Here is a 13,412-nt window from a genome sequence, read left to right as displayed (position 1 = left end):
GGATTTGAATTAGGGACCCTCTTCAACTTGTATTCGTTCCGCAACTGAATCACATTATGCATGAAATATCTTTTACTGTAAAACGCATTTTTGGGGGAGGTTGGCTCCATGTTTCCATGTTTTCCATGTGTTTTTTATGTTTTGTATCGTAATTCGGGCCTCGTTTAATCGTATAAGTAGAATGTGCTTTGTTCCAATAAAAACAAAATCCCAGCATTTAATACATTATTATTTATTAAGTAAGTATAAGTAATTCATGGTAACATTTTTATATTGATTTTGGCTATATGACTGTATTTTTCTTGCTGCACGCACATTTAGCAGACTCAGCCAATAAGATTGGTGGAAATGGCGACTTCCGGATGATCCCGGAAGTGAAGGCAGACAACATGACATCCATTTCCACTTGGAACTTTCATATGAAAATGTCAGGCTGCTTTACTACAGCTGTTGGTCAGCAAGGCGAATAGTTGAAGGCAAATTGTATCTCCACGATTGAGTTAGATTAGTGGTGATTTGATGGAATACACGATAGAATAATAAAAAACACGTTTCCATTGAGTAAATTATAAAGTTTCTTATTTTCCACAGGAGACTGATTTTAATAAATTGTAGGAGTGCATGTCATTGCAAAATTTGGCGCAATTTTTCAAGATAAACGCTACTACTGTTTCTGGTTGTAGTTTACTTTCTTAATCAAAGCACTTCCGGCCATGTCGGTTTGAGGTCTTGATATTAGCTTTGGACCTGCTGTAGCCTGGATCGTTTTTTTTAATTGATAAGCACAATAATGTGGATTTTTGCTAATGAAAGACTGATTTGTTGATATTCTTATTAGGCGTTTTGAGGACTATTATTTTGAGAGGGGAGACGCCTTAAGCGTCAGTGAAAAAATGTCTGTAGCCGGGCTGAAGAAGCAGTTCCACAAAGCCAGTCAGGTATGGAAACATTCTTGTTAATAATTAAAACTGTTTAACGATAAATACCTGATTTACTCAATAAGCTAACATGTCAAATCCCTACCTTGTCCATTGGTATTGTTTTGCTTCATTGCTGCATGTCAGGGAATATTTTCCTTCTCTACTCGCTCCACAAAACTTCCTTTCAAAATAGAAACAAAATATCAATGACAATATCAACATATACATATTCTAAATATTTATTTAACATATATTACATACAGATTTTCTTCTTGAGGAGCAATTTTTTAACTCGTAGAAATTATATATGTGTTAACATTTATTTCAGAATTTATTCAACGAGTAGTTTAAATAATTATCACATATAGTCATTTATTTTATTCATATGAATAATTTGCACATTTTATGAAATGTGTTCGTAAAATGTATGCACTTCATCGATGATGAAACGGTTATCCAATTTATCAACAACCATTTTGGTATTTGTTTCATCTTTTTTGATTGTAAATGTAAATATCCTCTGATTTTAACCTCTCAAATGTGGATATTGTTTGACAGATATTTTCATTTGATTCATAAACAACATAACTACTGTGTATGTACACAACATTACAACATGTGCACATGTAACGTTAGCTGTAATTTACAACATGTGCACATGTAACGTTAGCTGTAATTTACAACATGTCCGCAAGGTATGCTGGGTACTCCAGTGGCCACATCGAGCCCAAAAAACATCACTCCTGCATGTTATAAGTTGTATGTGGATAACTTCATGATCTGTTGTGAAATAAGGTTTAAACTCATGATTCTCTTGCAGCTTCTCAGTGAAAAGATCAGCGGGGCAGAGGGTACAAAGCTGGATGATGATTTCTTGGAGATGGAGAGGGTGAGTTCAAGACAAATCACTTTGTTCTGTCAGTGTAAATATTTCATATATTTTCAAATCTGCTACATCTTTCAAACACTGACTTTTACTGTGTGTTCTCTTCATCGGCGATAACGCTGCAATGTCTGTATTTTCTGATTCACACTATTGATGAGTGTCTACAGAACACACAAATGCGTCTGTCTCTTTAAGAAAGAACAGTGATCCCTTATTTATGTAGAAAAAAACATTGTTAGAACCCTCTGGATAAGAAATAACACCCCTATAGTCACTTTTACACTCCTTATACCCAATATAGTAGACATAATAAGAGAAAATAACACATTTAATAAGCTTTCATTTGACATGGATAGTTCTTTTTATCATGTGTTCAATTATTTCTCAGGGAATAGCAAAGATAAATTGATGTATAGGGTTATACATTTTCAAGCTGTGTGGTGTTTGTGGCAATACCCCGTTTGTCAGATATGGAGGCCGACGGTCAATTTTGCATGTTACTTACAATCAATTTTTTTAAAACCTACGCAGGTTTACCGTATTTTCTGGACTATAAGTCGCTCCGGAGTATAAGTCCAAAAATAAGTCCAAAAATGCATAATTAGGTAGAAAAACAACATACATAAATCACACTGGAGTATAAGTCGCATTTTTGCGGGTAATTTATTTTTTACTGCTTTTTTTACTTAAAAGTTAATCACACGTTGACTCTGTGATTAATCATGATTACCGTATTTTCTGGACTATGAGTCGCTCCGAAGTATAAGTCACACAAGGCCAAAAATGCATAATTAGGTAGAAAAAAAACATAGATAAGTCGCACTGGAGTACAAGTCACATTTTTTGTGAGTAATTTATTTGACAAACTACTTGACCAAAACAGACATTACGTCCTCTTGGAAGGCAAGTTCTAACAATAAAAGAATAGAGAACAGGCTGAATAGGTGTAAGATATGCTAACACAATGGTTATTCAGCTACACAAAAAATAAACATGAACACAAAAGGTGTCCAGTTTTTTTCATTTATAAGTCGCTCTGGAGTATAAGTCGCAGGAACAGCCAACCTATGAAAAAAAGTGCGACTTATAATCAGGAAAATACGGTATATGAATCCATTGGATGATGTAAAATGTTTCCAGCGTCTTTAACATGTTTGTGTTGCTTCAACCAGAAAATTGAGGTAACGCACAAGTCAGTGTTGGACCTCTTATCCAAAACGACAGAATACCTGCAACCCAACCCAGGTAAACAAATCCATCACAACAATATTTCCATACGTCTTTGTCAGTTTTAGCTTCTATCCAGTGGTCAAAAATGTCATTCCATGTTTTCCTCTTCAGCCTCTCGTGCAAAACTGAATATGCTGAACACAGTGTCCAAGATCCGAGGTCAAGTGAAGATCACCGGGTACCCCCAGACCGAAGGCCTGCTCGGGGACTGTATGCTGCACTTCGGCCATGAACTTGGAGAGGACTCTCTCTTTGGTATCAGTGCTTGTGTGCATCGTGACGAACTGTTAGCAATCCTGTTTAACGTCACCACATTCTTACATACATTATTTAATCCCCTTACAAAAACATGAACAATACACAATTTTTATGATAACATATTTTGAACAAATTGTAATTGGATTGTATTCAATTGGGTGAAATAATGAAATAAATATTCGACCAAGCAGTAAACATTCTGACTCCCACAGACTGTTGTGTGTTCCCTTCATGAAAGTACGTAAGTGGAACACACTCCCAAAAGTACAAAAAGAAAAAGAGAACTACAGTAATCCTACAGTTTATAGAAAATTAGTACCAGACCCGACTGTGATGAGTACATTTCCACAAACTGGGATTCCATATTTACAAATGGATTTTTTTCTTAATTAGAGCCCTCTAGACATTATATAACACCCCTATATTCACATTTACACTCCTATTACCCAATATAGCACACATAAGAGAAAACAGGACATAAATAAGACAACTTCAGCAAACACTTGTGTTGCTGTAAATGTCAATGGTGCAGGCAGGAAATGACGCTGGGGGTTTTAGTGTTGAGTTTTAGCTTGACCGAGAAACAGCTTCTTCCATAGAGTTATTACCACCCTGAACTCAGACATACAACAAGCCCGGTCATTAGCATAATGTAAATGTGCGATATTTCCATCACTTCCTCTGTCACTACCTCCATAACATATTTATTTATTGAAAAACTCAATACAATACACTTTGACTTTTACTCATCTGTATACACCATTCATTATTTGCACTAATACCCATTCATCATTTGCACTAAAATTAATATATATTCCGGTGTCTGCAATACATATCTGCTCCTGTGCAATATTATGTTTAATACCTTGGATATCTTGTACAACAAAGGCCATTCCATTCCACTGGCGTGGTTTACAGCCACAATAGTAGCCTTTGGGATTATTGTGCCTGTTTTGAGATCATTCACACCTGCTATAAAAGCCTGTTGTTCCAGTGAGCAGGTTTGGTGCTTGTGTTTCTCATCCTACATTACAGTAACATTACTAGTAACATCACTTTTGTTGTTTCTTAACCTCCATTTTGTCCCCCAAGCGTGAGGCAGGCTCTTCTCATAGCAGTGCATAAAGGAAAAGGAAAGTCAGTGAGCTCAGTGTCAGAGTTCATTTTGTCGTTATTTATTTGTAAGTCCCGACTTACACTACGTTTTACGTTTTGTTGCCTCAGAGCCAGAAGAATTGTAACTTTTCAGCTATTTAATTAAGATCTGTTGCATGTGTGTGCATTTACAGGCGGTGCACTAGTTGACGTGGGCGAGGCGATGAGGCAGATGGCCGACGTGAAGGACTCCCTGGACATAAATGTTAAACAAAACTTCATTGACCCCCTGCAGACTCTACAGGACAAGGATGTGAAGGAGATCATGGTATGTTTCACCAGCCTTTATTTTTATTGCATATTTAGTTGTCAGTTTTTAGCTCAGTGATTGGTTTTCTGTCTCCTTTTCCTTACTGTATTTTTTTGTGTTTTAGTGTTTTATTGTGATGTGCTTTTGTGTTCTTTGAAAAGCACGTTTGAACAAAAAATAATATTATTATTTAATTTATTTAATTTATTATTATTATTATTATTATTATTATTATTATTATTATTATTATTATTATTATTATTATTATTATTATTATTATTATTATTATTATTAATATAAAATTCATTGAAAAGCACTTTTGAACAAAATGTTGTATTATTATTATTATTATTATTATTATTATTATTATTATGGTTATTATTTAATTAATTTAATTTAACTTGATATTATTTTATTATTATTATTAATAATAACAATAATATTATTAATAATAATAATTATTATTAATAATAATAATACTAACAATATTAATAGCGATAATCATAATCATAATCATAATAAAAGTTGTGTAGGGGTGCTTAACCCAAATTTTTTTCCTATAGTTTTACAATTAAGGTTTCGGTGAGAGTCCGACCTTGTGGAACAGATTCATGATGCTCACTAAGGTTCAACTGTCATAACTGAAATCGGATGTGTCCTCCCCCTGTTTATTTCTTTCTTTTTTACAGCACCACTTGAAGAAGCTCGAGGGACGCCGGTTAGACTTTGACTACAAGAAGAAGCGTCAGGGGAGAATCCCAGATGAGGAAATCCGCCAAGCCATTCAGAAATTTGAAGAGAGCAAAGATGTAGCTGAGCGCAGCATGTTTAACCTCTTGGAAAATGATGTAAGAATACTCACAACAACACTCAATAAGCCATCATTCATTTATTCATTTTCTACCGCTTATCCTCACGAGGGTCGCGGGGGGTGTTGGAGCCTATCCCAGCTGTCTTCGGGCGAGAGGGGGGGTACACCCTGGACTGGAGGCCAGCCAATCCCAGGGCACATATAGACAAACAACCATTCACACTCACATTCATACCTATGGACAATTTGGAGTGGCCAATTAACCTAGCATGTTTTTGGAATGTGGGAGGAAACCGGAGTACCCGGAGTAACCATGTACGTACAGGGACAACATGCAAACTCCACACATAGGGTGGAATTGAATTCTGGTCTCCTAGCTGTGTGGCCTGTGCGCTAACCACCAGGACACCGTGCAGCCTAAGCATCATCATATTTCTATTATCTCTGCCAACTCATACCATGGAACATTATCTTATACATATCTTATCTTTCATTTTAAATTATTGTACATCGGTCATGTTGGATAGCAAATGCTAACTGGATGTAACACATGACCTGCTTGTCCTAATGAATGTTACATAGCTATTTTGACATTTTACCGGTACTCTGGTTATGTACACAACTATTGAGGAATTATGTGTAATAATATTAAAATAAATGTAATATTTCAAAGTTGACAAGTTAGATTTGACAAATGTTATGTTTTATACAAAGAGGTAGATCATTTTGACTTGTAACTTGCATGCTGAAAAAGTGTGAGCACCCCTGCTGTACACTCTTGACCAAGTTGACACTTCCTTGTGTTTGATTGACAGATTGAACAGGTGAGCCAGCTGTTAGCATTGACTGAAGCAGCCTTTGAGTACCATCAGCAGTCATGTCAAGTCCTGGAGGATCTCAGTAGAAAGCTGCAGGAGAGGTGAGCAATACGTTTATGTTGACACTATACATATGCCGTTTACTTGTCGTAACAGTATTTAAGACATCATTTTTGTCAATGTTTTGTCCAGTGGTTAGTGCGCAGACCTCACAACTAGGAGACCAGGGTTCAATTCCACCCTCGGCCATCTCTGTCTGGAGTTTGCATGTTCTCCCCGTGCATGCGTGGGTTTCCTCCCACATTCCAAAAACATGTTAGGTTAATTGGCGACTCCAAATTGTCCATAGGTATGAATGTGAGTGTGAATGGTTGTTTGTCTATATGTGCTCTTTATTTTTTTGTGCGCTATGGGTGAATTCACCACTTGGTCCTTGGTCTACTGTACGTACGAGATGAGTTCCAATTTTCTGGACTCCCTCCAACCGACACTGCCTATCTTTCCATGCACTCAACATTGCGGTTGTGTGTTTGCTTTCAGAAGCAATAATGTTTCCTTCCATTATCTCTTCACCCTAGGATATCCACAGCCGGCAGTCGACCGAAGAGAGAGTTCAAACCAAAGTCCATCAAGGGTTGCTTCCAGACGTTTGATAACAGTCGGCACAATGGTCTCTCTAACAGCTCCACATTTAAAGTGACAGGTACAGGTCTTAGCCTCCTTTTTTCCATTTAAATGTACCTTAAATTTATGCTCAGCATTTACAGCCCTGCAAATGTATGGCTTTCTGGTCTAAGACACATCTCTTACCCTATAAGTCTGTAATAATTTATAAAGGCGTGATAATACAGGTAAATTATACAATGGTATTTGAAAGGTAGATGGATTATTATACCTCATTGCAGCTTCTGTCCCCTACAGATATGACAATCGGTGACACAGCCAACGTGAAAAGTATGTATTATTCTTTGTTGTGTGATATCAAACGCTCCAAATGTGCTACTCCGTACATCCTTGCCATTTCTCCAATGTTCAGAAAAACTGATTCGATGAGCGTATGTTTTGGGTTTCGGGTTGTTTTTTTATGCTGATCTGGCAATCAGCACCTTCAACCGACCAAACTCAGTCCAGTCAGTGTCGGTATAATATCATATTGTTTGTACACTTCCTGGATTGGATAATTACAATATGCATTATCTCTGATACTGTTCACACTTCATTACCCATATCGTTTTCAACCGATATCGATATTGATTGAAATAGGCACCAGTTCTTCTCAAAGTTGTATTGTTTTTTGTGTATATTAGTGTGGAAGTGGTTATTTTGATACTTGACTACAAATCATTAAAGCTGCCACAAAAAGTGATGCAGTTTTGTTTTGAATTCCGTTCCCAAACCGTTACCTCAAAATGCTAATAAATTGCATTGTGTGTCTGCAGAATGGGAGGTGCTGGATCAGCCGTGCTGTCGCTCTCTGTATGACTTTGAGCCAGAGAACGAAGGAGAGCTCGGCTTTAAAGAAGGAGACGTCATCATCCTGACCAACCAAATCGATGAGAACTGGTACGAGGGCATGATTCACGGGGATTCTGGCTACTTTCCCATCAACTACGTGGAGGTCATCGTCCCTCTGCCAGAGTAAGACCACCTCAAGTCCTGATCCTCAGCCTTTGTCCTCGACTTCGCTTGTCCACATACACTGCACATGTTGTTGATTCTGAATTTGAAAGCAATGCAGGGAAGTTGCAGTTTAGTCTCAAGGCCAGCTTAAGATTGAATGTTTTTCAATTTGCTATTGGTGGACTTAATGCCAAGCCAAGCCTTAACCCAGGAAGTAGAGTCCATTCCTTTTTGGGGACAGAATCTGATAAAGGTAGTTGTTAAATGTGCCCTCCATCTTGGATCGCAATATACAGTTCTTAACAACTTTATGAGAACACCAATATAAATTACATTCACGTGTAAGAATATGGATTGTATTTTAGTGTTTACATATCCATTGATTTCCGTCCAATATCTGGATCCACATCAAGGGGGTGGGGGCAGTCTTCCCTCAGGTCCTCCCCCCAAGCACGTCAGGTGTAGTCCTCAGTCCCCTTGTATCCTTGGTCAAGAATATGACATCCAAAAGATACATGAGAAGGAATCCTGACTGTTCAGACATGTTTAGGTATATGTTAGAAGAAATGTCATATTCAAATCACTGCAAAATGTCTTCATTTATGAAATACCGGCCATTATTCAAAAGCCGTCCCATTCACTATTTGCCATTTTTGATGATTTAGACTGATTTTTCAAGGTACACAAAATATTGTGTTCTATGGCTATATAAGCATATTATCTACCAAAAGAAATATTAGAATCTCATCTTTCATCAGAAACAAATGCCTTTTTCAGTGTTTAGTAACCAGCAATAGAACATAAGGGTCAGCAAAATATCCGTTTTCAACCAAAAAAGCTTGTTGTGAAAAGATACATTTCACTTAGAGACTAATTTAGCCATATATATTTAGCCAAAATATCTAAACAACTATGCCACAACATAAACAACACAGCTAATTAAATGAGTGACATGAAAATTACTGATTTACAAATGTAACACCATCAAATATTTACAATTTTCACAGAAAATTAGTTAGCATTCATACGAGGGTCAACTATTATTCATTCATTCATTTTCTACTGCTTATCCTCACGAGGGTTGTGGGAGTGCTGGAGCCTATCCCAGCTGTCTTTGAGCGAGAGGCGGGGTACACCCTGGACTGGTGGCCAGCCAATCATAGGGCACATATAGACAAACAACCATTCACACTCACATTCATACCTATGGACAATTTGGAGTGGCCAATTAACCTAGCATGTTTTTGGAATGTGGGAGGAAACCGGAGTACCCAGAGTAACCATGTACGCACAAGGACAACTTGCAAACTCCACACAGAGATGGCCGAGGGTGGAATTGAACTCGGGTCTCCTAGCTGCGCGCTAACCACTCGTCCGCTGTGCAGCCGTCACCTATTATGACAATAAGAAATGTGTTTCATTTACTAAATGACCTGTATATTAACCAAGCTACATTGTTATTGTTATTGTAGCAGAGTAACACAAAGCCTTGCTAGTCTAAGTGTCACTCACAATACCTCAATATTGCAACGACACAGACGGAAGAGTGGATGCTATTGGCTCTCAATTTTGTTACGTAGACTAAACATGATGCTTCTTACCAACCTTTGTGCTGGAAGACACAGCCATCCCAATGAGAGGGGACATTGACGGAAGTAGTGTTAGCTCCTATGGGCTATGTCAAATCAATGTGCCTATGAAAGAAGTTCTGTTAATGTATTAAATCAATCAAGCTGGCTTATGCTAACTCATTGTCTTCTTAGAATGCACAGAAATGGGAAAGAAATATGTGTAATAAGGATTGTGGACGACGGGCAGTTTTCCTTTAAGACCACACCCTCAAAAATTTACACAAGTGCACCACACATGGGACATCGAAAGGTGCAAGGACGTTACTTGCATGATAAGGAGATCCCACTTTCCAGCACAATGGAGGGGGTGCCATCATGATCTGGGCTGCTTCTCCTTCAATGGAACAATGGAGGTTGCACAGGGGTGTCAAACGGCAGCCTGAGATGTCTTTTGGTGTCTTCTAACATTTAATGCAAACATGTCTGAACAGTCCCTTTAGACTTCTGTAGTTTTCCTAAGGCTGAGAACATTACAAAGTTCATCAATGAAGCTACCTCAAATGTTTATTTTACTCCTTATTTTCTCGACGGTTTGAATCCCTTTCCAGAGCCTTGCTGCCTCATTCCTTGACCTGTCATGTGAGCACATGAGTCAATCCACGTATACTTTATCTTTAAAATCAGCATTCATTTACACAGAGCCTAGAAAACGTCAGGAATTGTCCGTGTGTTGTAGGTACCACTGTATGGAATGAAACCAACACATGTGCATAGTATGTATATGTCACATACGTCAAGGTTTTAAAATGATATCACACATTTCTTACGACATAAACCAAATAACGTTTGGACTTTGGTTCACTGAGGCAGCACTTTTCACCAGAGATTTCCAAAAGCTGCATTTTTAAGGACAAAAAAAAAAAAAACGATGTTTGTTTGCTTATGAATGAAACACATAGAAAAATCATAAAGTACGTGCTAACAGAGCCTGACTATGAAGTGTTGTAAAGCTACGGATATTGTCTGCCTTGTCTCACTGTCACAAGTGCTCTTTGACATGCCACTTATGTTTGACTGAAGCTTTAGCGTTGTTAATAACGTGCGCCTTTTGTCTTGTCTACAATTGTCTTCTTTTTCCTTTTTTACAGTTTGCACTTTTTCCACATATTTTTCCCACTGTACTACAAGGCATCCCTAAAGTCTGGATACGTACAATTATCAAAAATATATATTTAATACAGTATATACAGTGGAACCTTGGTTAACGTGTTTTTTCAGTTAAAATGTTCTGGTTAGCATACAGTAATAATAACATTTACACAATAAATAATCATTCATTCATTCATTTTCTACCACTTATCCTCACGAGGGTCGCGGGGGTGCTGGAGCCTATCCCAGCTGTCTTCGGGCGAGAGGCGGGGTACACCTTGGACCGGTGGCCAGCCAATCACAGGGCACATATAGACAAACAACCATTCACACTCACACAATAAATAATCATGATAAATACAAAAAATAATAAATGTGAATCTCACTTGGAGATAAATAAAGTATCTATCTAATATGACTCTAATCAAATACATTTTTCCCATAAGAAATTATGTAATTGGGTTTACGCCACAAACCAAGGTTCCACTGTTTCTCGGATCTCTTTACATAACCATGGATTCGGTCAAAATACATGTATTTATTTATTTATTCAAAATAGGCTGTTTTTTCCCCCAGAAAACACATCTCATGTGCCACAGTTTGTGCCAAAGTGTTAAGATTTCACACTTTGTTCAGCAGCCCTTAAACGCTCCATAGTTGCTGTAAGTGAAAACGTGGATGTAACTTCTACACCATTCAATGTTTTAAGGATCATCTTACTTTATTATTCATTAGTGGTTAATAGCTATGGATTGTGTCGCGAGTGAACAGTGGCAATTGAAGAGAGAAGGGGAGGTGTTCTGGAGTGAATTTTAATGCAATTTAAAAAAAAATGCTTTTATTGCAAATCCGAAATTGGAAGAAAATGTCAACGTCAAGCTAGCAGGAGTTTTAGGAAGGGGAGGAGTGAGCTATGTGTTAGGAATTGACATTTTTGTGAGATTGTCCCTATTTCACTGAAGGGGATCTACTGTATATATCATTTAATAACAATATATGAATAGCATTTAAAATTGCATTCATTATTTTTCTCAAAGTTTATGTACGTATATTATTGTAGGTGTTATGTTTTATTTATTGATTTTTTTTTGCAATTACAATTATTTTTTATGATGTATTTAATCTTTTTTTTTTTTACTTAATTTATTTAAAACATATTAATGAAATGGTCATTATACCAAAGTATATGCCAATCGGCACTTGCGTTTTAGTTCCAGAACAAAAAACTCCAAAACAAAATTGTTAGCACTCTACTGCTTCCCCACTTAAAATTGTGTGCTGCAGTGAAATGCGTCCAAGTGGAAACTGTGATTAGACTGAAATAGTCATCCACACCGCAGAGCCACAAAAACTTGTCCTACAGCCGTATATTAAATGTCCAGACTTTAGGGGGACACCCTTTATAGTAAAAACGCTATTTCAGCTGTTGGTATTTTATGGTAAATGTTTTCCAAGTTATTCCTCAAGGAACATTTAAGTTTGCTTTCAAAATTTCAGGACTTTCCATCTCGCCATGATGAATGAAGTTAACATTCCACACGATTTCCTTTTATTGTAAATTTTGAAAGACTGGGACGACAAGTCACATGATGCCATTCTCTCTCGTGTGAATTATTTCTAATTCCTCAAATGTTCAGAATTTTTGATTCAACTTTAGAAAACTGCACATGTCAATGTTATTCGGTTTCTAGTTCAAATACATGAAAGATGTCAGAGCACAGGTAAGCAGCCATTTTTTTGTAGTCCTTATATATTGTATGCACACTTATTAACACTTATTTTGGCGGTATATTTTTGTGCAACTTTTCCAACTTCAAGCTGTGTAAACTTGATTACTTATTGGATGTAAGCATATCTGCTGGTGTGTATTTGTGTCATGAAGGAAGGGATGTCTTAAGGTTATGTGTATCTTCCTTTCCTTAAGCAAAATGGGCCAAAAAAGAGATTTAACTGCCTCTGTAAAGCCCATAAAGTAGGTCTATCAATCGATTAAAATATTTGATCGTGATTAATTGCATTTTGTCCACAGTTAACTCACAATTAATCACATTTAGATATGCTAACACAATGGCTATTCAGCTACACAAAAATAAACATGAACACAAAAGGTGTCCAGTGTTTATGTAACATAAACACTTTTTTCATTTATAAGTCGCTCTGGAGTATAAGTTGCAGGAGCAGCCAACCTATGAAAAAAGTGCGACTTATAGTCCGGAAAATACATTAATTGATAATATTGACAAATATGTGTATCGCAAACTACAATTCCTTGTTTATGGCAGTTAATTGATTCCAGACCAACAGTGATGAGTGAATATTTTTGTGGTTAGAGTATGGCTAACGTTATTAGAGCTCTCTTGGCATGAAATAACACCCCTATAGTCACCAAACTCTCATATTACCCAAAAAATAGACATACAGATCATAAGAAAAGTGCTTGTGTATGTGTGATGTGGCATTGGGGATTTAGAGTTAACTAACTTGGTGTTTGTTACGGCCACAACTGTAGTTTGTGTTAGCCGTCATGTGCCTGTTGTGAGATCATTCAAGCCTCATTATTAGTAATATTAGCATTGTTGCTGTTAAAAGGCCAATACTTTTCTGAGCTTGTTTTCTACAAATTTATTTAAGAATTTATGGCAAGAAGAGTTGAAATGTAACACCTGACCTTATTAAAGCACTGCACTTGTTAAACCGCTTTAAAATGAGCTATAGTACAGCCATCAAGTTGGAATTGCAGGGAA

General features: G+C 37.0%; 1 protein-coding gene across 1 annotated transcript; it reads left to right on the top strand.

Annotated features, from left to right (window-relative positions):
• The first annotated feature begins 710 nt into the window (after positions 1–710).
• On the top strand, positions 711–12,688 carry sh3gl3a (SH3-domain GRB2-like 3a). Its single transcript, XM_058078526.1, has 10 exons — positions 711–938; positions 1,741–1,809; positions 2,979–3,051; positions 3,148–3,291; positions 4,584–4,717; positions 5,389–5,547; positions 6,326–6,429; positions 6,907–7,031; positions 7,250–7,282; positions 7,768–12,688. Exons 1-10 carry the CDS (start codon positions 894–896, stop codon positions 7,968–7,970), a joined length of 1,089 nt encoding a protein of 362 aa, XP_057934509.1. The 5' UTR covers positions 711–893; the 3' UTR covers positions 7,971–12,688.
• The last annotated feature ends 724 nt before the right edge of the window (positions 12,689–13,412 follow it).

The sequence above is a fragment of the Doryrhamphus excisus genome, chromosome 7, assembly GCF_030265055.1.
Source record: "Doryrhamphus excisus isolate RoL2022-K1 chromosome 7, RoL_Dexc_1.0, whole genome shotgun sequence".
Lineage (NCBI taxonomy): Eukaryota > Metazoa > Chordata > Actinopteri > Syngnathiformes > Syngnathidae > Doryrhamphus > Doryrhamphus excisus.
Note: the sequence above shows the minus strand (reverse complement) of the source record. Positions and strands in the feature narration are given on the sequence as shown.